This window comes from Bombyx mandarina, chromosome 15 (assembly GCF_030267445.1).
Source record: "Bombyx mandarina strain Sakado chromosome 15, ASM3026744v2".
Classification (NCBI taxonomy): domain Eukaryota; kingdom Metazoa; phylum Arthropoda; class Insecta; order Lepidoptera; family Bombycidae; genus Bombyx; species Bombyx mandarina.
The window spans coordinates 3025971-3051187 of NC_143221.1; the positions used below are offsets into that span (position 1 = coordinate 3025971).

The 25217-nt window shown below is 42.6% G+C and overlaps 1 protein-coding gene across 2 annotated transcripts in view; it reads left to right on the forward strand.

Annotated features, from left to right (window-relative positions):
• The window catches only part of tow (target of wingless), a 103925-nt gene extending 88125 nt beyond the window's left edge, over nucleotides 1–15800 (forward strand). For both annotated transcript variants that reach the window (XM_028173922.2, XM_089733467.1), the window contains 3 exons: nucleotides 13050–13176; nucleotides 13680–13737; nucleotides 13818–15800. In XM_028173922.2, the coding sequence (XP_028029723.2) occupies nucleotides 13050–13176; nucleotides 13680–13737; nucleotides 13818–15332 (1700 nt within the window). In that variant the 3' untranslated portion in view covers nucleotides 15333–15800. The remainder of the gene's footprint in view (nucleotides 1–13049; nucleotides 13177–13679; nucleotides 13738–13817) is intronic.
• Nucleotides 15801–25217: the final 9417 nt, after the last annotated feature.

Sequence of the window (25217 nt, forward strand, 5' to 3'; positions counted from 1 at the left end):
ATAGTAATGATCTAATCATTGGATGGATCTGGACTGTCCAATAATGCAACATTTGCATAACATTCATTTTTGTTTTTGTTTTATTATCGTTATTATTTTTAATCAGCCCATAGACGTCCACTGCTGGACATAGGCCTCCACCAAGCCTCGCCACAAAGACCGGTTCTGCGCTGCCTGCATCCAGCGGATCCCCGCGAACCTCAATAGATCGTCGGCCCATCTTGTGGGAGGCCTACCCACGCTACGTCTTCCCGTCTATGGGCTGATAAGATTATTTTTAATTCATTTTTGTATTCTATGTGAAATGTTATTGTTAATTAATGTAATTTTTTTTTTATATTTTATTGCTTTGGTATAATATGGACGCAAGATCTGAAGTAAATGAAATTAATTAATTAATTGTTATGTGGCTCTAAGCTAGGATTCTTGGTACAATGGAAACTACAGACTTATATACATACTTATCTACGTTTAAATATATGCATATATGTTGGAGTATTTCCACTTTCGGGTAGCGACATGGTAAGCGGGCGGTCTTCGTAAGTCAATAAAACCAGAAATGAACTCAGAGCGTATATTACGCAGGAGCGTTCCGTCTGACACGGCGACTCGCTCGCTTCTGAGCTCGAGAGTTTTTTTTTTTTTTTTCCTACCTAAGCCTTGAGAGGCTATGTCAGCGTAACCCTAACTTTAGTAGGTGAGCTCACGGGGCTCAACCTGACGATGTTGCTAACACGAACCCTAGCAAGAGCCGTGCTTCGCAGAATCTACCACCGGATCGGAAACGCGACCCACTGAGAAGATCCGGCGAGAAACTCAGTGGGCTGTGTCTGATAGTTAATTTACTCGTCGAGCCCTTCGTCGCAAGCGACGGGTTCGACGAGAACGGTGACCGGTGCTTGAAGTACCTAAAAGCACCGTTAGTGGATCGGGAGGATCCGAGATGACGTGTTTTGGGCGACGTCGACTGCTTTCCATTCTGTCCGCAGGATCGGGAATGTAGTTACCGGCGGCCACGATGAGAGGGTTCTCGTGTCGTGCCGCTTTATCGAAGTGGCGCATGGACGCCGACTGCAGATACTTACTGATGGACTCTAAGTCCAGGTCGTCATGGAGGTCGACATTCCTGACGAACCACGGGGCTCCGACGGCTATCCTGCAAAAACGGGATTGAATGATTTGGAAGGATTTTAAGTGTATGCGGGCCGCGTGAGCGAACACTACACTTGCATAGGTCATGACGGGGCGTATGCAAGTTTTGTAGAGTGTCACCTTATTTCTAAGGGACATTTTACTTCTCCTACATATCATCGGGTAGAGACGTCCTAGAATGAAGGCGGCACGGTCGCGTACCGTCTTGATGTGGGGGCGGAATGTCATCCTACTGTCGAGGGTGACGCCTAAATATTTGACCTTCGGGGCCCACGGTATGGGCTGGTCGAACATCGTGATCGGGCGAACGGCGGGGGCGGGGGTATTGACGCGCCTAGTCGGGACGCGCCTAGTCGGGAGGCTGAGCTCGAGAGACAGCAACGGAGCGTTTTTATAGCAAGGTATCGTGGTGGGACGATGTTGTTTACGATTCTTATCTTGCACGTGTTGTTTTCGATGAATGCTTGCACCTGTTGTTTGTCGTCCCATCTTTATTAGTCATGAACTAATGGTTTATAAAAAAACACGCGCCGACATATATAGATAATAAACAACCAGATAATAAGAAAACAGACATCTTATGCTTTCTCGATGTGGGAATCCAACCCATGACCCTTGTCCAGCAGTTAGGAGCTCTAAGTCTTAACGGTTACGATATTGTATCTTTTGCTGTGCTGAGCACACATGTAGCAATATGCTGCTCTTTAAAGGTGGCGTACATCTATTGATTTAGGAATAATATAATTCACTAATTCCAAAAATCCATAGTTTTAAGACCAAAATAACTAACTAATAGCAATATTCCTTCAAAAGCTTCACTTGATTCATATTATTATAGTATTCATACATATATTTCAACAAAACAGAATCAATAATCGGCAATAAAATACAAACAAAAAAAACACCTAAATACTAGTTTATTAAATTTAAACGATAATCCAAACACTGTTTGTTTATATGACATCAAATATTCACATAACATCATATTACAAATAAAAATTGAATAAAATTATCATTTAACTCGTATGCATCCGTAACAAGAACTCATTTCGCTCGATGTCAAATTTACGAATATGTTCGGAAGTTTTTAAAGTTGAATTGCGCGATTGCCTATGCTTAAGTTAACCGAGGAAATTGCCCGTCGAAGTTAACTGGAGGGAGTCTAATCAGTTCAAAGGAAATTCGGTTTGGAAGGAATGTTTATGCGGTATTGCCTTTCTCTTGCTGGCCTCAAAATCGACTCTTGTATATCCAAAGACTTCTTACTTTGATTTCAAATCGTCACTTAAACAAATCGTAACCCGTTTGTGTCTAAATACGCGTAGTCGGTAGTCAATAAGATAGTAGAAATAAGCTATCTATCTATATAAGTATGTCGTGGATAACGACTTTTAGTTGTCGTGGATAACGACTTTTAGTAATATTAAGACGGTGGTTTTGATTATTATTTTAAATGATGAAATGTTGTTTTGATAAATATCACAAAATGAAGGGTAGACTCCGTAACGCCACAGTATAAAATGGCGGTACGTGGACAGAGTCGTGGCATTCCGATAGAGGCACCCGTCACGTGCGGACGTGCTCATCGTCCACTCGATCGCCCGGTCTTTGTTCGCCCGGCTTTTGTTAGCCCGGCCATTGTTCGCGCGGCCTGTGTTCGTGATACATCTGCCGACCAAGTGTGTTTCCTGGAAGCTTTTATTTGTTTTGTTTTAGTTATTTTTGTGTTCGTGGAACATTTGCCGACAAAGTGTTTTCCTGCAAGTATTTATCTGTTTTGTTTCTTTTTGTAATTTCTGTTTTGTTGTGCTTTTTCTTTGTCCTGTAGTAATCGCGCCGCATTGCCACCTGTGTTCAATAGAACCGCTCAGGTCCGAGTAGTTGGGGCCTCGCCGCAAGGCGAGTGTTTCAAGACCCGGGGCCGCCCCACCTGGGTACTCAGCGATCATGGACGCTGTATTCGCGGAATTCCTCCGACTTCGCCACCCACAGCTCGCCTCAGAGTTTCTGGCCTTCAAGGCCAATCACACTGCGAGCCCTCTCGAGGACTCCGCCGCGCTCGCTGCTCCTGCGTCGCCTGTACCTGCGTGCAGAGCTTCTGCATTGAGCACCGCAGCCTCTGTCGTGCCTGCCGCTCCCGTGTCGCCTATACTGGCGAGAAAAGCTGCTGCGTCGTCCGCCATGACCATCGTTTCAGCTGAGCGATCATCCGCGGCCTCCGTCGCGCCCTCTAAAACACCTACACTTGCTCGTAGGTCGCCTGCACCCGCCTCCTCGTGCTCCGACTCTGACTCGGACATGGAGGTCGACCTCGCCCCCGCCTCATCGACGGATGGATTCACCCTGGTACAGAAGGGTAAGAAGCGTGCCGCGGAGTCTCGAGCTCCCGCGGCCGCTAAAATTAGCAAAGCCGTGAACGCGTCGCGCCCCCGCCCTCAGACTCCCGTTGCGCCCCCAGCCCGTGCCACTCCGTCGCCGCGTCCGGTGGCACAAAATAAAACCCAGACCCCTCCCCCGGTTATCCTTCAAGAGAAGGCAGCTTGGGATCGAGTTTGCCTGGCCCTTAAGGCCAAAAATATAAATTTCACGAATGCCCGTAACCTCGCGAACGGCATTCAAATTAAGGTTCAAACACCCGACGACCATAGGGCCCTCTCTTCTTACCTCCGTAAGGAACGTATAAGTTTCCATACTTATACGCTCCAGGAGGAGCGCGAACTCCGCGTTGTAATACGCGGAATCCCTAAAGAGTTAGATGTAGAGCTCGTCAAGGCCGATCTGTTAGAACAGGGCTTTCCAGTGAATTCTGTGCACCGTATGCACACCGGTCGCGGTAGGGAGCCATATAATATGGTTCTAGTCACCCTCCAGCCTACCCCCGAGGGTAAGAAAATCTTCAACACACAGACCGTCTGTAGGCTCTCCGGTATCGCCATCGAAGCCCCCCATAAAAAAGGCACTCCTAGCCAGTGCCATAACTGTCAATTGTACGGGCACTCTTCCCGTAACTGTCACGCGCGCCCCCGATGTGTTAAGTGTTTGGGCGATCACGCCACGGCCCTCTGTGCTCGCGACCAAAAAACCGCGACGGAACCGCCTAGCTGCGTCCTGTGTCGAACACAGGGTCACCCCGCGAATTACCGTGGTTGCCCCCGAGCCCCTAAAATAAATCGCCGCGTCGCCCGCCAAAACCGCCTCCGAGCTTCCGGCCCAGACATCAAAGCCACGGCACCCTCTGCGTCGCAGGCTAAGCCAGCGTTCGTTCCGGCGGCGGTGCCCAGTGTCTCGGCCTGGGCAAAACCGCTGCCGTACACGAACACGGCTACAACTCCCTCCTCCGCGATTCGTCCCGCCCCCGCGACTCGTCCCTCTCCCGCGACTTGTCCTCCGACCGCGTCCGACAATCTCGCTTTAGCGATCGACTTCTTTCAGTCGATCAACTTTGAGCGCGTTAACGCTTTGGGCGACGCCATTCGCGCTGCCTCCACTGCACAACACTTTATCGCCGTTGTGCAAGAATACGCCGACGTATACGCGTCATTAAATACGTACGTCCTCCCCTCACTCCGCCGGTAATCAATGGCGTATATAAGTAGAATAAAGCCCCTATCCGTAACGATAGGATTTTTTAACGCTTACGGTCTCGCAAATCAACGTGATCAGGTTTCTGACTTTTTGCGTGACCATCAAATTGATATCTTTTTAGTGCAGGAGACCCTACTTAAGCCCGCGCGCCGTGACCCTAAAATCGCAAACTATAATATGGTCAGGAACGACAGGCTCTCTGCCCGTGGTGGTGGTACCGTCATTTACTATAGAAGAGCCCTGCATTGCGTCCCGCTCGATCCTCCCGCGCTCGCTAATATCGAAGTATCAGTGTGCCGAATCTCACTGACGGGACACGCGCCGATCGTTATCGCGTCCGTTTATCTTCCACCGGATAAGATCGTTCTAAGCAGTGATATCGAGGCGCTGCTCGGTATGGGGAGCTCTGTCATTCTGGCGGGCGACCTAAATTGTAAACACATCAGGTGGAACTCACACACCACAACCCCGAATGGCAGGCGGCTTGACGCGTTAGTCGATGATCTCGCCTTCGATATCGTCGCTCCGCTAACCCCGACTCACTACCCGCTAAATATCGCGCATCGCCCGGATATACTCGACATAGCGTTATTAAAAAACGTAACTCTGCGCTTACACTCGATCGAAGTAGTTTCAGAGTTAGATTCAGACCACCGTCCCGTCGTTATGAAGCTCGGTCGCGCTCCCGATTCCGTTCCCGTCACGAGGACTGTGGTGGATTGGCACACGCTGGGCATCAGCCTGGCTGAATCTGATCCACCATCGCTCCCGTTTAACCCGGACTCTATCCCGTCTCCTCAGGCTACCGCTGAAGCCATAGACATCTTAACGTCACACATCACCTCGACATTAGATAGGTCATCGAAACAAGTTGTAGCGGAGGACTTCCTTCACCGCTTCAAATTGTCCGACGATATTAGGGAACTCCTTAGAGCTAAGAACGCCTCGATACGCGCCTACGACAGGTATCCTACCGCGGAAAATCGTACTCGAATGCGTGCCCTACAACGCGACGTAAAGTCTCGCATCGCCGAAGTCCGAGATGCCAGATGGTCTGATTTCTTAGAAGGACTCGCGCCCTCCCAAAGGTCTTACTACCGCTTAGCTCGTTCTCTCAAATCGGATACGGTAGTAACTATGCCCCCCTCGTAGGCCCTTCAGGCCGACTAGCGGCGTTCGATGATGACGAAAAAGCAGAGCTGCTGGCCGATACATTGCAAACCCAGTGCACGCCCAGCACTCAATCCGTGGACCCTGTTCATGTAGAATTAGTAGATAGTGAGGTAGAACGCAGAGCCTCCTTGCCACCATCGGATGCGTTACCACCCGTCACCCCGATAGAAGTTAAAGACTTGATCAAAGACCTACGTCCTCGCAAGGCTCCCGGTTCCGACGGTATATCTAACCGCGTTATTAAACTTCTACCCGTCCAACTCATCGTGATGTTGGCATCTATTTTCAATGCCGCTATGGCGAACTGTATCTTTCCCGCGGTGTGGAAAGAAGCGGACGTTATCGGCATACATAAACCCGGTAAACCAAAAAATCATCCGACGAGCTACCGCCCGATTAGCCTCCTCATGTCTCTAGGCAAACTGTATGAGCGTCTGCTCTACAAACGCCTCAGAGACTTCGTCTCATCCAAGGGCATTCTCATCGATGAACAATTCGGATTCCGTACAAATCACTCATGCGTTCAACAGGTGCACCGCCTCACGGAGCACATTCTTGTGGGGCTTAATCGACCAAAACCGTTATACACGGGAGCTCTCTTCTTCGACGTCGCAAAAGCGTTCGACAAAGTCTGGCACAATGGTTTGATTTTCAAACTATTCAACATGGGCGTGCCGGATAGTCTCGTGCTCATCATACGGGACTTCTTGTCGAACCGCTCTTTTCGATATCGAGTCGAGGGAACCCGCTCCTCCCCACGACCTCTCACAGCTGGAGTCCCGCAAGGCTCTGTCCTCTCACCCCTCCTATTTAGCTTATTCGTCAACGATATTCCCCGGTCGCCGCCGACCCATTTAGCTTTATTCGCCGACGACACGACTGTTTACTATTCTAGTAGAAATAAGTCCCTAATCGCGAAGAAGCTTCAGAGCGCAGCCCTAGCCCTAGGACAGTGGTTCCGAAAATGGCGCATAGACATCAACCCAGCGAAAAGTACTGCGGTGCTATTTCAGAGGGGAAGCTCCACACGGATTTCCTCCCGGATTAGGAGGAGGAATCTCACACCCCCGATTACTCTCTTTAGACAACCCATACCCTGGGCCAGGAAGGTCAAGTACCTGGGCGTTACCCTGGATGCATCGATGACATTCCGCCCGCATATAAAATCAGTCCGTGACCGTGCCGCGTTTATTCTCGGTAGACTCTACCCCATGATCTGTAAGCGGAGTAAAATGTCCCTTCGGAACAAGGTGACACTTTACAAAACTTGCATAAGGCCCGTCATGACTTACGCGAGTGTGGTGTTCGCTCACGCGGCCCGCACACACATAGACACCCTCCAATCCCTACAATCCCGCTTTTGCAGGTTAGCTGTCGGGGCTCCGTGGTTCGTGAGGAACGTTGACCTACACGACGACCTGGGCCTCGAATCAATTCGGAAATACATGAAGTCAGCGTCGGAACGATACTTCGATAAGGCTATGCGTCATGATAATCGCCTTATCGTTGCCGCCGCTGACTACTTCCCGAATCCTGATCATGCAGGAGCCAGTCACCGTCGACGTCCTAGACACGTCCTTACGGATCCATCAGATCCAATAACCTTTGCATTAGATGCCTTCAGCTCTAATACTAGGGGCAGGCTTAGGGACCCCGGTAACCGTACTCGTCGAACTCGACAAAGAGGTCGACGTGCAACCTAACCCATGCATCAGCCCGCTGAGTTTCTCGCCGGATCTTCTCAGCGGGTCGCGATTCCGATCCGGTAGTAGATTCATTCGCGAAACAATTGCTCTTGAGTTGTTAGGTCTCCTTCGGAGGCGCTCGGGCAGTTGTTAGCAAATCCCACCCCTCTTGGCTGAGCCTTTGCTCGCCCACCTGTCCTGGTGAAACTGGAAAGGCCTTCGGGCCACCAGTAAAGTTTCAATCATAAAAAAAAAAAAAAAAAAAAAAAAAAAAAAAAAAAAAAAAAAAAAAAGAGTCGTGGCATTCTGTGTCAGACTGTCATTCCGTCCGTCTCAGTCAGTGAGTCTCTGACAGTCAGTCAGTCGGTCTGTCGGTATGTGCAACGAAACTGTTGGTTTATCCTGTCATTGTGAAAGTTGTGTGTGTGAGTTTCAATAATTATTATTCAAAAAGTTTTATTGACTAAACTGAGTTCAACCAAATACGAGTGATGACGGAACCTACCGCTCAGCCATCCCTGACGTGCGCCGACAAGTATATAAAAATGAATTGCTGTTCGATAGTCTCGCTAAAACTCGAGAACGGCTGGACCGATTTGGCTAATTTTGGTCTTAAATTGTTTGTGGAAGTCCAGAGAAGGTTTAAAAGGTAGATAGATAAATATGAAAATTCTCGGAATTAAATAAAAATAACGATTTTGTTTGTCCTTTGAAGTGTCTCCCATCGGACTGATTCCTTTTGTCTTTTATTTATCGATTGAGGCACTACGAAGTCTGCCGGGTCACCTAGTTCTTAATAAATAGTCAAGTCGAAAACTTGAATTTCTTTCAAGATGTAGGAATAATATCTTCAAAATATTATCTGCAAAATATCGCATGTACTGGTTGTGTGGATAATTTTGAGCCTGCACGGGTATGTCCGACGGATTTCCGCCAACAGCCATATCGATATTACAGCGACTACGATGTTTGTAAGCTCCGATAGCTATTTTCTATATGAGCTATCTATATGAGCTGTATAATAATAATAATAATAATAAATAAATATTTACTAACAATCACGCCACGTTAACTGGTCCCGTGATAAGTTCGTAAAGAACTTGTGTTACAGGTACCAGATAATGGATATAAATGTAAGATTTTTATTATACACATACATATATTTAATATACATCCATAACCCTGGAAAAGACATTGATATTTATCATACAAATATCTTCCCTTGGCGGGATTCGAACCCGCGACCCCCTTGTGTAGTGACCATGTCACTTACCACTACACCAGACGGCCGTTAAGCTCCGTATAGCTCCGATAGATATTCTATGGGCTCCAGTAACCACTTAACACCAGGTGGGTTGTGAGCTCGTCCACCCAATTAAGCAATAAAAAAATATTATGCTTATTTTATGCTTCCTCTTTAAATATTCAGGCAGGATTTCTTCATTACAAATATTTTCGACCTTTTTCACTATCTAGCACAACCCATTTCTGAATGCGTTAGCATCGTGAATTGTGTGTTCTCGGCTTCGCGAGCCGATTGATCGATTTCCATCTGTTTAATGTATACTACAAGATGTCGGAGAATTAAGTCTACCACTTTATTTTACAATAAACGGTTTATTATAATCAATACCATTCAGTTTGTTTGCCTTTGTAGTGTTCAGTCCAATTATCGTAGCTAAAGTATTAGTATTAAGTATTAGTATTTGAAATAATTTGTACTGGTGGTTAGGACCTCTTATGAGTCCGCACGGGTAGATACAACCGTCCCGCCCATTTCTGCCGTGAAGCAGTAATGCGTTTCGGTTTGAAGGGTGGGGCAGCCGTTGTAACTATACTGAGACCTTACAACATAGATCTCAAGATGGGTGGCATATTTACGTTGTAGATGTCTATGGGCTCCAGTAACCATTTAACACCAGGTGGGCTGTGAGCTCGTCCACCCATCTAGGCAATAACAAAAAAAAAGAAAGTTTTTTGGCTTCACAGTGTCCAGTCCAATTGTCGTACATATAAGAGTTAAAGTATTCGTATATGAATTAATATAACTATTATTAAGTATAATAAGTGTAGTAACAATTAAAAGTAGGTCTATACTTGTTAGTGAGATAGGTGTATTAAATCTGCACTGATTTATTTTCGTCGACGTTGCGAAATGCAAAAAGAAAACAATTTGTTTTTTCAACCATTTTTCTTTAGTACAAATGCTAGTACGTATTTAGTAAATGACATCTAAAATTTGAAAATGGAATAAGGTGGTTAGCTTATTATCAAGCGGGCTAACCACTATTTTGCATTAAATGTGATCACGAGTACAATACGCGATATTTTCCGATATTTAATTACGTCAAAGCTTTGTTTTTAGTAGGGGGTATTATTCAAATATTTTAAACACGCAATTCAAAGCAAACACTAAAAAAATTGTAAAACAAAAATTCGTATGTTTCTCGACACAATAACATACGCTGTTAAAGCTTCGTGTACTCCTTCACAGACAACAAACATATTGTTACGCCGGTAAGAGTAGCTCCATCTATTGCCGAATAGCCGAACGAATATCGAAGGAGGTAGTAGCATCTAGAACGCTCGCGAAATACAACGCCATCTATTGTCAGATAGCGGAAACACACAATACCGACTTGTATGGAATATTCTCGACGATTCTAGGGATTTCGTCTGGACTATAAAATCGTTGCAGAGATTGCACGCAGTCAGTCAGTAATCGGTACTACTCGAAGCGAAACAGCGAACGGATCACCTGAAGCGAAGCGGAAGAAGCGAATTGAGAGTTTGAGAGTGTTCTGTGTGTGTTCTAAGTGTTAATACAGTGTTAACTTGTACTTCGGTAGATTTATTTATTTACCCCGAACCCCAGCGCGTAACAATATCAATTTCATCATGTACACTTCGATCAACATCATTTGTCGTAGGAAAATTGAATAAAACAAATCGTAGGTAGTGATATAAAAATATATTTCATATTTTGAATCGTTTAAATCAACCGTTCATTGAGATTCCCGGCAGAGACCACATCGTCTTTATAAAATTACACGGAGATTAATTCCTACGAAATTATACAGATGAGAGAACGGAATGTATTCAGGAAATATTTTGAATGACTACCTCCCCCCCTCCCCGTGTAAACTTCAACACTGAAACGACGGACTAGAGAAAATATATTTTTGATCATTACGATACCTTTTATGATATTCTTCGAACTTTTATCTCTTAAACTTCGTGAATATTCCCTAGTTACTACAAACTTTTTCTTCTTGTAGTTTCGCTTAAAGTTTCGCACATTGGCATTTATGAAACTCGTGTTTTATGATGCACTAGCGACCCGCCCTCGCTTCGCTTCGGAAACATTAAAACACACATGAAACCAATAAAATATTTTTTTTTTTTTTTTTTAAAGTAGCCTATGTTCATCAGGGACAATGTCGGCTTCTAATGGAAAAATAATTTTTCAAATCGGTCCAGTAGTTTCGGAGCCTATTCGAAACAAACAAACAAACAAATCTTTCCTCTTTATAATATTAGTATAGAAGTATAGACTAGCGACCCGCTCTGGCTTCGCTTCGAAAACTGTAATTTATTATTGATTTCTCCCCTATTTAATGGATGTTATTATACATATAAACCTTCCTCTTCAATCACTCTATCTATTAAAAAAAAACCCACTTCAAAATCCGTTGCGTAGTTTCAAAGATTTAACATATGGATATAGGGACAGAGAAAGCGACTTTGTTTTATACTATCTAGTGATTATACCAAGCGGATAAGCGATTCGGGAGAACCAGTTCCCTTTCGTCATGATCATCAGTTTTCTTCAATTCATTACTAACCTAACTTAATAATTACTAACTTAACCTAACCAGTATATATATCGAGGGCTGAAAGGCTATTAGATATAAGCGACATTTCACTGAATACAAGATATTTCTCTTTGTGATTATAGGTCAGTTTTATTTGGTATTAGTATCAACAATTGGATGTTTTTAATTGAACTTCTTTGAAGAAGTATTTTTGTTATGTTATTTTTTTCAAGTTTTAAACATTAAAGTAAAGTTCAGCTCTCCTGTAAAGTTGCATAAATGTCCGCTACTCCATACAAATGGAAAACAATACTTTACATTATTTGTTTGGCTGTTATACCTTGAAAAGTTGGAAATATGTGCTTTGTTTTATACCCTTTGAGGCTGAGAACGGTGCCGTATGATATCTACCACCAAAAAGAGCAAATCAATGAATATTTTTAGTGGAATCTATTTCACGAAATATTCCATATAGTAAATGGATATTAATCTACTAATAATTCAATTAAATAATTGAAAATCCAATCAATTGCCTAAAATTAATAAAACAAAATAATCAAATACCCAATTACATACCCAAAATCCCCGTCTAATCCGGCGCTGTCATCGTTAATCTTAGATTTGACTTCTTCCCAAAATGCTTATTCCGTTTGAGCAATGAAATTTCATTTTGAATTTAATCTGGAAGAGACTGATGAACTAAACCCCTAATTGCTCTTTTACCTTAGAGATCGAAACATAAATTCAATTCAATTATCATTCGCCATAATTCTAGATTCTAATGCATAATTCCAAATTCCATAATTCCAAATTCTTATTAGTAATCCCTACTAATATATAAATGTGAAAGTAAGTTTGTTTGTTACGCTTTCACGCAAAAACTACTCAACCGATCATCATGAAACTTTGTACACATATTTTTGGAGGTATTAGAAGTAACATAGGATACGGAAAATTAAAAAATTGTTTGTAAAAAAATCTCAAAATCTAGCTTCTTCAACGCCATCTACCGGTTCAGTAATGAAGTTCCAATCCTGAGTACTGTAAATGAAGTCGCGGGTAAAATTTAGCGTTATGCCAAAGTAACTATTCCACGCGGACGAAGTCGCGGGCAAAAGTAAGTTCATCATAATTCTAAACATAATCGAGTTTAATGTAAACTTTAACTTAGAAAACACATTTTACCAATAAACATCTTTTATTCGCAACTATTTGGCGAGCTTATTACGCCAATTGCTCCCAAACACGATGTCTCTTTTTGAAGTAATATTTAGGCACCTTAAATATGTATTATTGATGAATTGACAACTTCCGTCTGGTGTTATATTTATTAGCAAAGTTAATAAACGTGTCCGTTAACCTTGAAACATACAAAGATTCACCATACTAGAAAATACGGCTGGAGTGTAGACTATCTGTATCTAGGAATTAGATGCAGAAATAGGAAATAATCAGAGAACACTACTATTACAGACGAAAGAAGGTAGTTGTAATTATAAATGAGAGGAAAGATCGTACCTTTACCTATACCCAATAACTTTGAACCTTTAAGATTACCTAATTGTATACAAGCCGGTACATGATATGTTAAGACAATTAAATAAGTATAAAGTTGTAGATCAAAAATATTTGTCCATAGGGGCAGCGGACAAAGAAGCTGATGAGGAAGAAGGCACAACAGGATCAGCAGCGCCCACCGAGGATAACGAGGATGAAGACAAGAGAAAGAACAATATACTGCCACTCACTTCACACCAACCCGTCATGTGAGTTACAAACAAAATTTAACTAAAAAGAATGTCGTTCAATACCCACATGTATTGTGTTAAATGGTTACCAACATCAAAACATTGACATTTATTGCGTGCATCCTAATTTTAGCTTAATTTTCTTGTAATGTCAACGCATTAGCTTGAAAGAGTCATGTTTTGAAATTGTTTTATTGTCCAAATTGTAAATTTTAAAATATATGGTATTAGGCTGTTTATTCGCAGTATTTTGCAGTTAGTGGTTTTTTTTTTGCTTGGACGCATGATTGAACTCTCGGTACAGCTGATGCTGAGTGGTTACCGGAAATCGTAGACATCGCAACGTAAATGCTGCCACCCGCTTTAAGGCTTGAGGTCTATATATAAATTGTATAATAAATAGGAAAAATCAGACGTTTTGCTGATTTAATTTTATCGCAGCATTTTTTCTTTCATTAAAAGTAAAATTTTGTATTTATTAAAATCACTTGCGCTCTATTTATTATATTCTGCTATTACAGTGAAGTCTCTGCAAGCCAGCAGAACTTCTTCAAAATGCTTGACGAGAAAATCGAAAAGGTATGTGACAAAACAATTCACTTGAAGATAAGTACGTTCATTATGTTTAAGAATCACATCAACTCATGTTTTCGGTACAGGGCAAAGACTATGACTCGTCGAGTGAAACTGAATTGAGATTAGAACAAGAAAGAAGAAGGGTACTGATAGAACAGTGGCGCTCAGCATCGCTGTCCACGCAATCATCGCAATCCCACCCCAGCCCTCCGACACCGGCAAGAAGACGCATGCATCGACCCGTGCCGCAGCCTCCGGAACGGCAAAACAGCCCGGGATCCAACAGAAGGTGTTACAGACAACACGTTCCAGAAGGCATGTCTCCGCCCCCCAGGAGAGCTCACAGCGCTCAATCCCATCATCCAGACACGCGACATGTCAACGGCGATAGCTGGCAGGAACCGACAAAATCTCCAGTGAGAAGACCCCAGAGCGCCGGTGCGAACTGGAAGAACAACACCAAAGTAGCGCCGTACAGTCAGAAGTCGAAAAAGAATGATGATAACCGCAAAGATGAGATTCCATGCGGTGTACAAGACTCATCGCAGATAACGTTCAACCCTACATTCCAAACGCACAGTCCAGCTCATTCCGCTAAACAACCGTACATAGCTCAAATTATAAGCTACCCGATGTCGCAACAGGTCACACCTCCATCGTCTCCCAAATTTATAGCTCCACCTGAGGAGTATCAGGACCCACAGAACGATGTCGTCGACAACAAGCATAACCAAAAACAATACCAGAAGACCCCAGCGGCCCAACCGACAACCCAGTCTCACATATATTACATCCACGGCAACAGTAGTACGACCCTAGCTCAAGACTTGGCGCAACAGCGACAGCAAACCGCGATACATCTGCAACAATACGTGGCCATGAAGCAAGCACAACAACAAATGTTTTCGTACATCCAAAGAAGTCCTCATACTGTATTCCCCAACGTAGATTACACACAGACGGGAAATACTAATCGAATGTATGATGCCGAAAATTACGCCCATTACGCTCATCCAGGAATCAGGCCACAAAGCGCACCAAACGCTGCAGGAATTGTGAGGCCGATACCAGTGCCGCCCGGTTTTGGAGCGCCCGAAGGACCTCACATGGTTCAGATGCCTATATGGTCGCAAATGCCACCGGTCGTATCCACTATGGGCCCCTGGATCCAAGGTCAGGTGCCGCCCGAAATGCAGTACTACCCCCAATCGCAGTTCATGCCGATGTACCGACCGAACTCCGCCGGTTCCGCTGGGACATTGACAAGATACCAGAAAAAAGAATCCGGCGATAGTGACGTTAAAAGCGTGTGCCAAAGTATAAATCTAGTCAGACAGAAGCCTATCGGGCAAATAGTTTCGTTGCCCGGACAGGAGCTGACAGTGTGCAATAACGTTAGTGATAATCTGAGTCCTGCTTCGGTCAGTACGGACAGCGGGGTCTCGCCCGGCAACAGCGTGCCCAGCTCCAAGAACTCCGCCTTCAGCACACCGTCTAGTGGCACCAGTGATACATTCAGTGTGCCAGATAATAAAAACGCGAAAAACAAAACTGTACAACAAAGATCTCTCAAGAATTCTAAAAGTCTAGATACTTAGGGGTTAAACGTTTGTAATTATGTAGATTTTCTAAATGTACGTAGCGTCAGAATGGTGACTATGGTTTAGTGAAAAACTTAGATTCCAAAGTGCTTATAATATTGTATTATAATAAATGTGAATTATCGGAATAACTTTTTCATTTGTGATCGATGTTGATTGGCTGTCTTCAGTGTAGTAGTTCCGTAATCTACTTCCGACGAGATACGCTGTGACCGTAAAATTAATTGAATTCTGCGAAAATTCTTATGAAAAACTAGCGAATGTTATTTCTAATAAAACTTAAGTTGTTCTCAACCTGTTAAGTTGTAAGTACAAACGGGTATTATTTTGTTTTCAATTACTATTTAAGCTTAAAATCTAATAAACGTCTAAATGTATGATTTAGATAAAGACATAGGTATTAATGGTACCTCAAAGTGCCGTACGATGCATTTTAAATTATTCAATAATAATGATAATGACGTATAATTTGTTTTATTTGTCCAGTCAATTCCAAATGTGTTTAAATTTTACATAAACTTATTGGAACATGAGCTTATGTGGTGAGTATCACAATATATGTACCTACGTGAAATTTACAAATTAATTCTGTAAGCGTAGATCTGTATCAAGCCTCGAATAAATTACTATAATGGCCTTCTTAACTCTCAAACAGGGGAAATGTGGAGAATAGTATCCATTCGTGCAATCTCTATAATGTTCCTTAACGCAAATTAGAATAGGAATTAGTGACATGTTTAGGCAAATAGACTAACCAAGTTATTACAGCCACAGATCTTACAGTAGTAGTGTTATTCATAGTTGCTAGAGGACACTCAACTTCCTACTTTTTTAAGCTAGTTTCGAGTTTATAAATCAATTATAAAATATTTGATAATTTCTATGAAATTAAATTAAGTGACTTGAGATGAGATGAAACCATATATCCTGAGACTTCAGTGAAATTTTGGAGGAACCCTAGAGGCCACGTCCAGCGAATTTGTTTCATTTTCTTTCTACACTGTCCTGTGAAATCTGTATGCTAAACGGTAAATAAGCCGTCAGTATATCACGTTTAAGCCTGCAGAAACTAAATTAACAAAATAAAAAATTCACACAACTTCACCTCTCGCATTCCCGCCAAAAAGTCCGAAGCGAACTCGTATCTTTTGATATAATTAGCGTCAGACACACTTTTATAATCTATGCCCTTCAGCCATCGAAACCAAAGCACCAAAATTGTCATTTTATTTATTTATTTAATATTAAACATACATTAATTGTGATTTATTTTTTAATATTAGGTCATTCGAGAAACACGCAATATATATAGCACTAGACCGATTTCAACGTTTTTGCATTGAAAATTATTTATTTTATGTCATTCAGATTGGGGCCAATTTAAAGAGGGCTCCTGTCGGAAGCGAAACTGATACTTATGTATAAACAATACAGTTGTACTGTAATTAACTTATGTATTTTAAAACCGAATTTTTGTTTTTAATCAATCTTGAAGTCGTCGTGGCCTAACGGATAAGACGTCCGATGCATTCGTGTTAAGCGATGCGCCGGTGTTCGAATCTCAGGCGGGTACCATTTTTTCTAATGAAATACGTACTCAGCTAATGTTCACGATTGACTTCCACGGTGAAGGAATAACATCGTGTAATAAAAGTGAAACCCGCAAAATTATAATTTGCGTAATTACTGGTGGTAGGACCTCTTGTGAGTCCGCGCGGGTAGGTATTTCTGCCGTGAAACAGTAATGCGTTTCGGTTTGAAGGGTGGGGCAGCCGTTGTAACTATACTTGAGACCTTAGAACTTATATCTCAAGGTGGGTGGCGCATTTACATCGTAAATGTCTATGGGCTCCAGTAACCACTTAACATCAGATGGGCTGTGAGCTCGTCCACTCATCTAGCAATAAAAAAAAATCTTCTTTTTTATTTACTGCGGCATTAGCATTCAGAGCTTTTAACTAAAACCATCTAAACTCCACTCTAACTTACACTCTGTAACGAGATTATTACAAGTAACGTTATCAGTAGTGTACAAAAATAGATACAAAACAGAAACATATTTCTATTATCATCAGTACAAAAGTTGCGCTAAAGTCTAAATTAAACACAATAATATGAAATACTTATTTAGCAAAATGATTTTGTGTCAATACATATTAGTAAAAGGCCGCGTCCCTGGTATTATTGATGTCCATGGGCGGGGTTGACTACTTTATTCATTTATTTATTTATTTATTGCACAGAAGGGTGACGAGCTCACAGCCCATCTGGTGTTAAGTGGTTACCGGAGCACATAGACATCTACAACGTAAATGCCGCCACCCACCTTGAGATATGAGTTCTAAAGTCTCAGTTTAGTTACCACGGATGCCCCACCCTTCAAATCGAAACGCATTACTGCTTCACGCCAGTAATAGGCAGGATGGCGGTACCAGTAATTACGCAAATTATAATTTTGCGGGTTTGCTATTCCGGTGCTATTCCTTCAGCGTGGAAGTCAATTACATAACACCGGGTAAGAACCATATACTAGATTTCTCGCAAAGGCACTAAAAGAAACAACACCGCTGAAATAAATTTAGAACCTTTTGGCGGAAACTTGAAGAGTCGCGACAAAGGGAAGATCTTCTACCGAACGTGTGTTTAGTTTGGGTTTGTTTGGGAAATCGAAGGTCCAAAGGTCCTAAATTTTTTTCCTTAGTCCTCTAACCTAGGGGGTTATTCCAGCGCAACCGGGCGACTATGTGAGCTCACGGGGATCTCACCTGAGGACGTTGCTGACTAGCCCTAGCAAGAGCAGTGCTTCGCAGAATCTACCATCGGATTAGAAAGGTAACCCACTGGAAGATCCGGCGAGAAACTCAGTGGACTGTGTCAGTGAGGAAATTTTCCAGTTCAGATTTTATAATTAGATACTTACTTAGAGTTGTTTAAGATGTAAACGTGTAATAATGGAGGCTTATTAAATCGTTAGTAATTATGGAAGCGCAGTATTATGCGGGCAACGGAACTAAATAGCCGGACATAGCTTCTCGTGTTCTTCTTAAGGTCCGCCCTGCGGCCTCCATACGGCGGAAGGTAATAAGGATCGCAACCCAATATCTACATTTAAACCTAGGAGGACTTGAATCTAATGTCGCCTGCCCCACAAATACGTAATTTAAACATCTACCCGACCGAGATTCGCTTCGGCGACTTTGAACCCTTAATCGGTAATTTTTATTGGAAATTTCTGGAATCGCGTCTCTGAATACCTTTACAGCTTCATTTAGAATTCAAAGTTAAGGCACATGATGGTAGTTGAATGCTTAATAGTAGTAATATTATTATTTTCTATGTTCTCGAGTCGTATACTTAATTAAAATTAATTTTGTAGTTAAATCTGGCGTTTACTATTTACATTGTCCTGTACAGTCAGATAGTAGAAAGCTAATATTATCTTGACCTATTACTACTGCCATACCTACCTTAGTCTAACGTGACCACGAAAACTGTATTTGAATCTTCTTTGAATATAATGTGACATCGACATTAAGCCGTAAAGTTAGTTTTGATTATGCCTAATTGTAAAATAATTACAGAATAGAGTTTGTAAATATTGTAACACAATAAAGACATTGATCTACTGTTTAAATATGGATATGGACTATGACATTTATGAGCTGCTTTAACTAGTTCACGGAATAGATAAATAAGGTTGGAAAGGCCTTTGCTCTAATTTTGTATCAGAACCAGTGTCGCCGCTTCATCCCTACTATTTTAATTTCTACACATACACATACTGTGATTACAAGTATTTCGCACACAACAAAAACACCCACCCGCCTAAGCGACGCGCGTAACGATAACTGGCATAGCTATTTAAAACAACTCGCGCCCTCCCACCAAGCATACTGGCGACTAGCTAGGACTCTCAAATCCGAAACTACCGCTACTATGCCTCCCCTCATACGCCCTTCAGGCCAACCACCGGCATTCGATGACGATGACAAGGCTGAGCTGCTGGCCGATGCACTGCAAGAGCAGTGCACCACCAGCACTCAACACGCGGACCCCGAACACACCGAGTTAGTCGACAGGGAGGTCGAGCGCAGAGCTTCCCTGCCGCCCTCGGACGCGTTACCCCCCATTACCACTGACGAAGTTAGAGACGCGATCCACAACCTCCAACCTAGGAAGGCACCCGGCTCCGACGAGCATCCGCAACCGCGCGCTAAAACTTTTGCCAGTCCAACTGATAGCAATGTTGGCTACCATTTTAAATGCCGCTATGACGCACTGCATCTTTCCCGCGGTGTGGAAAAAAGCGGACGTTATCGGTATACATAAGCCGGGCAAACCGTCTAACGAAACTTCTAGTTACCGTCCGATTAGTCTCCTCCCGACGATAGGAAAAATTTACGAACGGCTCCTTAGGAAACGCCTCTGAGATTTTGTTACCGCGAACAAAATTCTCATAGACGAACAGTTCGGATTCCGCTCTAAACACTCGTGCGTACAACAAGTGCACCGCCTCACGGAGCACATCCTGATAGGACTAAATAGGCGTAAACAAATCCCGACCGGCGCCCTCTTCTTCGACATCGCGAAGGCGTTCGACAAAGTCTGGCACAACGGTTTAATTTATAAACTGTACAACATGGGAGTGCCAGACAGACTCGTGCTCATCATACGAGACTTCTTGTCGAACCGTTCGTTTCGATATCGAGTAGAGGGAACTCGTTCTCGTCCCCCTCAACTGACTGCCGGAGTCCCGCAAGGCTCCGCGCTCTCCCCGTTATTATTTAGTTTGTATATCAATGATATACCCCGGTCTCCGGAGACCCATCTAGCGCTCTTCGCCGATGACACGGCTATCTACTACTCGTGTAGGAAGATGTCGATGCTTCATCAGCGACTCCAGACCGCAGTAGCCACCATGGGACAGTGGTTCCGGAAGTGGCGAATTGACATCAACCCCACGAAAAGCGCAGCGGTGCTCTTCAAAAGAGGTCGCCCTCCGAACATCACTTCGAGCATCCCACTCCGTAGTAGGCGCGCAAACACCTCCGCCGTTAGTCCCATCACTCTCTTTGGCCAGCCCATACCGTGGGTCTCGAAGGTCAAATATCTAAGCGTCACCCTCGACAGAGGGATGACATTCCGTCCCCATATAAAAACGGTACGCGACCGCGCCGCCTTTATACTAGGACGACTCTATCCAATGCTTTGTAGTCGAAGCAAACTGTCCCTCCGCAATAAGGTAACTCTCTACAAAACTTGTATACGCCCCGTCATGACGTATGCAAGCGTAGTGTTCGCTCACGCAGCCCGCACCCACTTGAAATCCCTTCAGGTTATTCAATCACGATTCTGCAGGATAGCCGTCGGAGCGCCTTGGTTCCTTAGGAACGTGGATCTCCACGATGACCTGGAGCTCGACTCATTTAGTAAGTATCTACAGTCGGCATCGCTGCGCCATTTTGAGAAGGCGGCACGACATGAGAACCCTCTCATCGTAGCCGCTGGAAATTACATACCCGACCCAGTAGACCGAATGGTAAACCGTCGACGTCGCCCAAAGCACGTCATTACGGATCCTCCTGATCCATTAACGGTGCTTTTAGGCACCACAAGCACCGGTCACCGTCCTCGTCGAACCCGTCGCTTGCGACGAAGGGCTCGACGAGCGAACTAACCCATAGACACAGCCCACTGAGTTTCTCGCCGGATCTTCTCAGTGGGTCGCGTTTCCGATCCGGTGGTAGATTCTGCGAAGCACTGCTCTTGCTAGGGTCAGTGTTAGCAACTCTCCGGTTGAGCCCCGCGAGCTCACCTACAAAACGTTAGGGTTACGCTGAAATAGCCTCTCAAGGCTATCAGCATAGGTAGGAAAAAAAAAAAAAAACACCCACACATAAATCTCAGGACAGATATTCGTTCACAAACTAGCACAAAACACCCGTAGGCATACACACTCACACGCGCAAAAAGGCAATAAAAATGTTCATACACGCTATTGCTTGATAAAATCGATATTCTTTATCGATAAATTATCTGATGAATGAATGGAGAAAATGAAACATGAAATAAATATTGAATTTTACTTTTATTAATTACAAATAGTCACTGTCCCTGGAATAAAACGTATTTGTTAAGCAGTTGGCGCTTGCTATTAATTGCGAATGAATTTTTCAAAACTATGTGTATTCTGATTTTTTTATGGTAAAATCATTTTCAGTAAAATGTTTAGAGCAAATAGTACTCGTCTTTGTCTCCAGTTTCCTCTACCTGTCACGTCAATCCATTGTTCCCTGGCGTTAGGTTCTTTAGGAATCCTAACATTTTTTATTTACTACATAAGTCAAATAGCATTTTACTTAGATTTTAATACGTCTTAGACAATATAGTAAATACCCGTAAATGAGAGGTCTACATGTCCCTTTATATTATACCTTCACATTAATTCAATGATAATAATTCAATAATAATAATACATATTTATTTTACTCAAAATACGTCTCACTAAGAATATACTAGGTATCATTAATTAAATATAAAATAATGCAAAAATTATCCATGTCAAATGCAAATATAGTCGAGAATTCTGTCGATGATTTTATTTCACCACATGGTCACCTCACTATCGACAAACTGCACCACGGCCAATCAGGGCAAAGGCCGAAATTTCAAAGATTGAAGTGTAGAGAACGCAATGCATGTAGTACATTGGAAGCTGACTTGGTCATTGCGTTTATTGGGCGAGTACACATCGCGCAATGTATGCTATTTATAACTTGCTGCAATAATATTGTTAATGTTTGGAATTTCATAATGCTCAGTATATTTTTATTTTTTAGACAAATAATATTGTAATTAAATGGTAATTTCGACTGACCGATCGAAAGATATACCTCCTCGCTCTATACTTGAGGTCTGATTTTTTGTTTTACAAATTATAATTGCACAACACGGCACTATAAAGCGGAGATCTGTTCGCCAAAGTAGTCCGAAGCGCACTAAACGCGGTGAATGAAAGAATCGGTCGAGTTATGTTTGTACAATCATAACTGTGGCAAGCTTGCCCCGCCTACATTACCATTCCAACCTTATTTATCTATTCCGTGAACTAGTTCATAATAAATGTGTGGTGCGCCCATCTACTCATTATTATTTTATAAATGAGGAATTAGTGGTGGCCCGGAGGCCTCTCCAGTTTTACCAGGACAGGTGGGCGAGCATAGGCTCAGTCAGGAGCGGTGGGATTTGGTAACAGCTTTCGAAGCACCTCCAAAGGAGACTTAACAACTCAAGTGCCGCTGCTTCGCAAATGAATCTACTACCGGATTGGAATCACGACCCGCTGAGAAGATCTGGCGTAGAACTCAGCGGGCTGATACATGGGATAAGTTGCAGGTCGAACTCTTTGCCGAGTTCGACGAGTACGGCTACCTGTGGCCTTAAGCCTGCTCCTACTGTTAGATCTGAAGGCGTCAGCCAATAACTCATCTATAGCTACAGACAGACAAGATTAAATTTCTCTTCCTTTTCATTCATTGACCAACATAATTGACCTCTAAAACCAATTATGTTATACACAAGGAAAACCGATATGAGAACAAACAGCTGGACGTAACAGACCAATCCTGAAGTCCGGAGACAATTTGTATTTAAACTAGGCTGGTGTTTATTGATTTCGGCCCGCGACCATCGGCTGACATCAATAGATAAATAATTCATTTATCGTATACACACAGAGCTCTGTCGTCATGTCACCATGAATATAATAGTGCTAGTTTTACTGAATGCCACCGGATCAATTAAAATTGATTTTTGTTTTGTGTGGTTTTATCCATTCGCCATTCAAATCAAGTTTTTATTTACGAACTATCGATTCTCGAGATTACGTTTTGTGTAGTTTTATCAATTCGCAGTTCAAAACATTTTTTTTATTTTGGTATGAACTATCGATTCTAGAGATTAACTTACATGTAAACTTCGGTACAGGCTGTTTTTTTTTTTTATTGCTCTTATGTGTGGACGAGCTCACAGCCCACCTGGTGTTAAGTGGTTACTGGAGCTCATAGACATCTACAACGTAAATGCGCCACACACCTTGAGATATAGTTCTAAGGTCTCAGTATTGTCACAACGGCTGCCCCACCCTTCAAACCGAAACGCATTACTGCTTCACGGCAGAAATAGGCGGGGCGGTGGTACCTACCCGTGAGGACTCACAAGAGGTCCTACCACCAGTTATTACGCAAATTATAATTTTGCGGGTTTGATTTTTATTACACGATGTTATTCTTTCACCGTGGAAGTCAATCGTGAACATTTGTTAAGTACGTATTTCATTAGACAAATTGGTACCCGCCTGCGGGATTCGAACACCGGTGCATCACTCGATACGAATGCACCGGACGTCTTATCCTTTAGGCCACGACGACTTCAGGTTAGTATTAGTATTAGATAGTATTGGATGTCTACACCAAGATCCGTGTCATTCACAGTACGTTTTTTTTTTGAGATTATTTTCGTCACGTACCACACGAATCTGACATAGACTCCTTGGTGTTTCTTGAACGCTGCAAAATGTTCTTCTGCAAAAGTTGAAGAGATCATTGCTGATGCCCATAAGCGGCAGTCACTCTCATCAGTAAGTAGTGGGCAGTAAGATGCCTTCGAAAGCAATAAAAATGCAAGCCAACTTTTTTTTTTATATAACAGTAATTAAGTTGAGCTTTTTGTTTATTAAATCGATGCCTGACTCGCTGGTGCAGTGGTAAGCGGCTCTGATTATGGCACCGATGGTCGTGGGTTCGATCCCCGCATCGGGCTTAACATTCGTGTGATGAACAATTTTATTTGCTTTTTGTCTAGGGGTTTGTATATATATAGATTTAAACTTACATATTATATTGTGTAAGTATGTAAGTCCGTCTCTGGTATCCATAATACAGGGATTCCTAATTTGGGGCCGGTTGAGCGTGCGTGATTTGTTATTACCACCTATTTGTTTATTTATTTAATAGGATACAAATTATATTAGAATATTGTTGTAGAGTACCTACACTAGATGTGTTTCACAAATTTCTCCACGTTACTTGTGATGCAAAAAGAATGATGAGTTGCATGACACTCTTCGGTAAATAAACTTTTATTCGATTTGTATAACCGTTTGTGAAGTCCACGTGTTTTTACACTCCTCATTAAACATGACAATAACCGACTTTATGCGAAATCCGAATCAAATCCCTTAAGCCATTTTTAAGTCATTTTGCAGCAAACAAACTTTCATATAATACTTTAGTATGGAGAGATAGGTATAGACTTTGAGTTAAGTTGGTTCTCCGATTTTTTACAGCACGTAACAACTATATTATTGCTACTACTAAAAACTACTTACTAACTTCCAGAAAGCCTAAGCTTTGCGAGTTATTAACGCGTGAAACATAACACAACTTGACGGCATTAACAAACCTGACATCTTAGGAGGAACTCATTGGGGATTTTGCGTAAGCCTATTAAGTAAGATGTGCGATGTACTCATATCGACTATGCCGTAGTTCGAGCTTGGAGAAGATACCAAATCGTCTAAGAAAAAGCGTGTCTTCCAAACATGACCCCCTTTCACATTGAACGATTGACATGATGTAATAAAAATCAAACAAAATTATGAAATTTATATTGACCGCGGACTGTAATCGGAATTGTCAATGAATTAAAAGATATCACAGTATCTCATATCCAACCAAAGTTCAAAGAGACAATATCAAATAGAGAAATAAATATTTAATAGATTTTTCACTGAAAAAATTTGATCGACGCTATGCAATGAGCTTTTCTGTAACAACCCACATACGTTTTTGCTCCGAATAACAAATATCTTGAACTGAACTA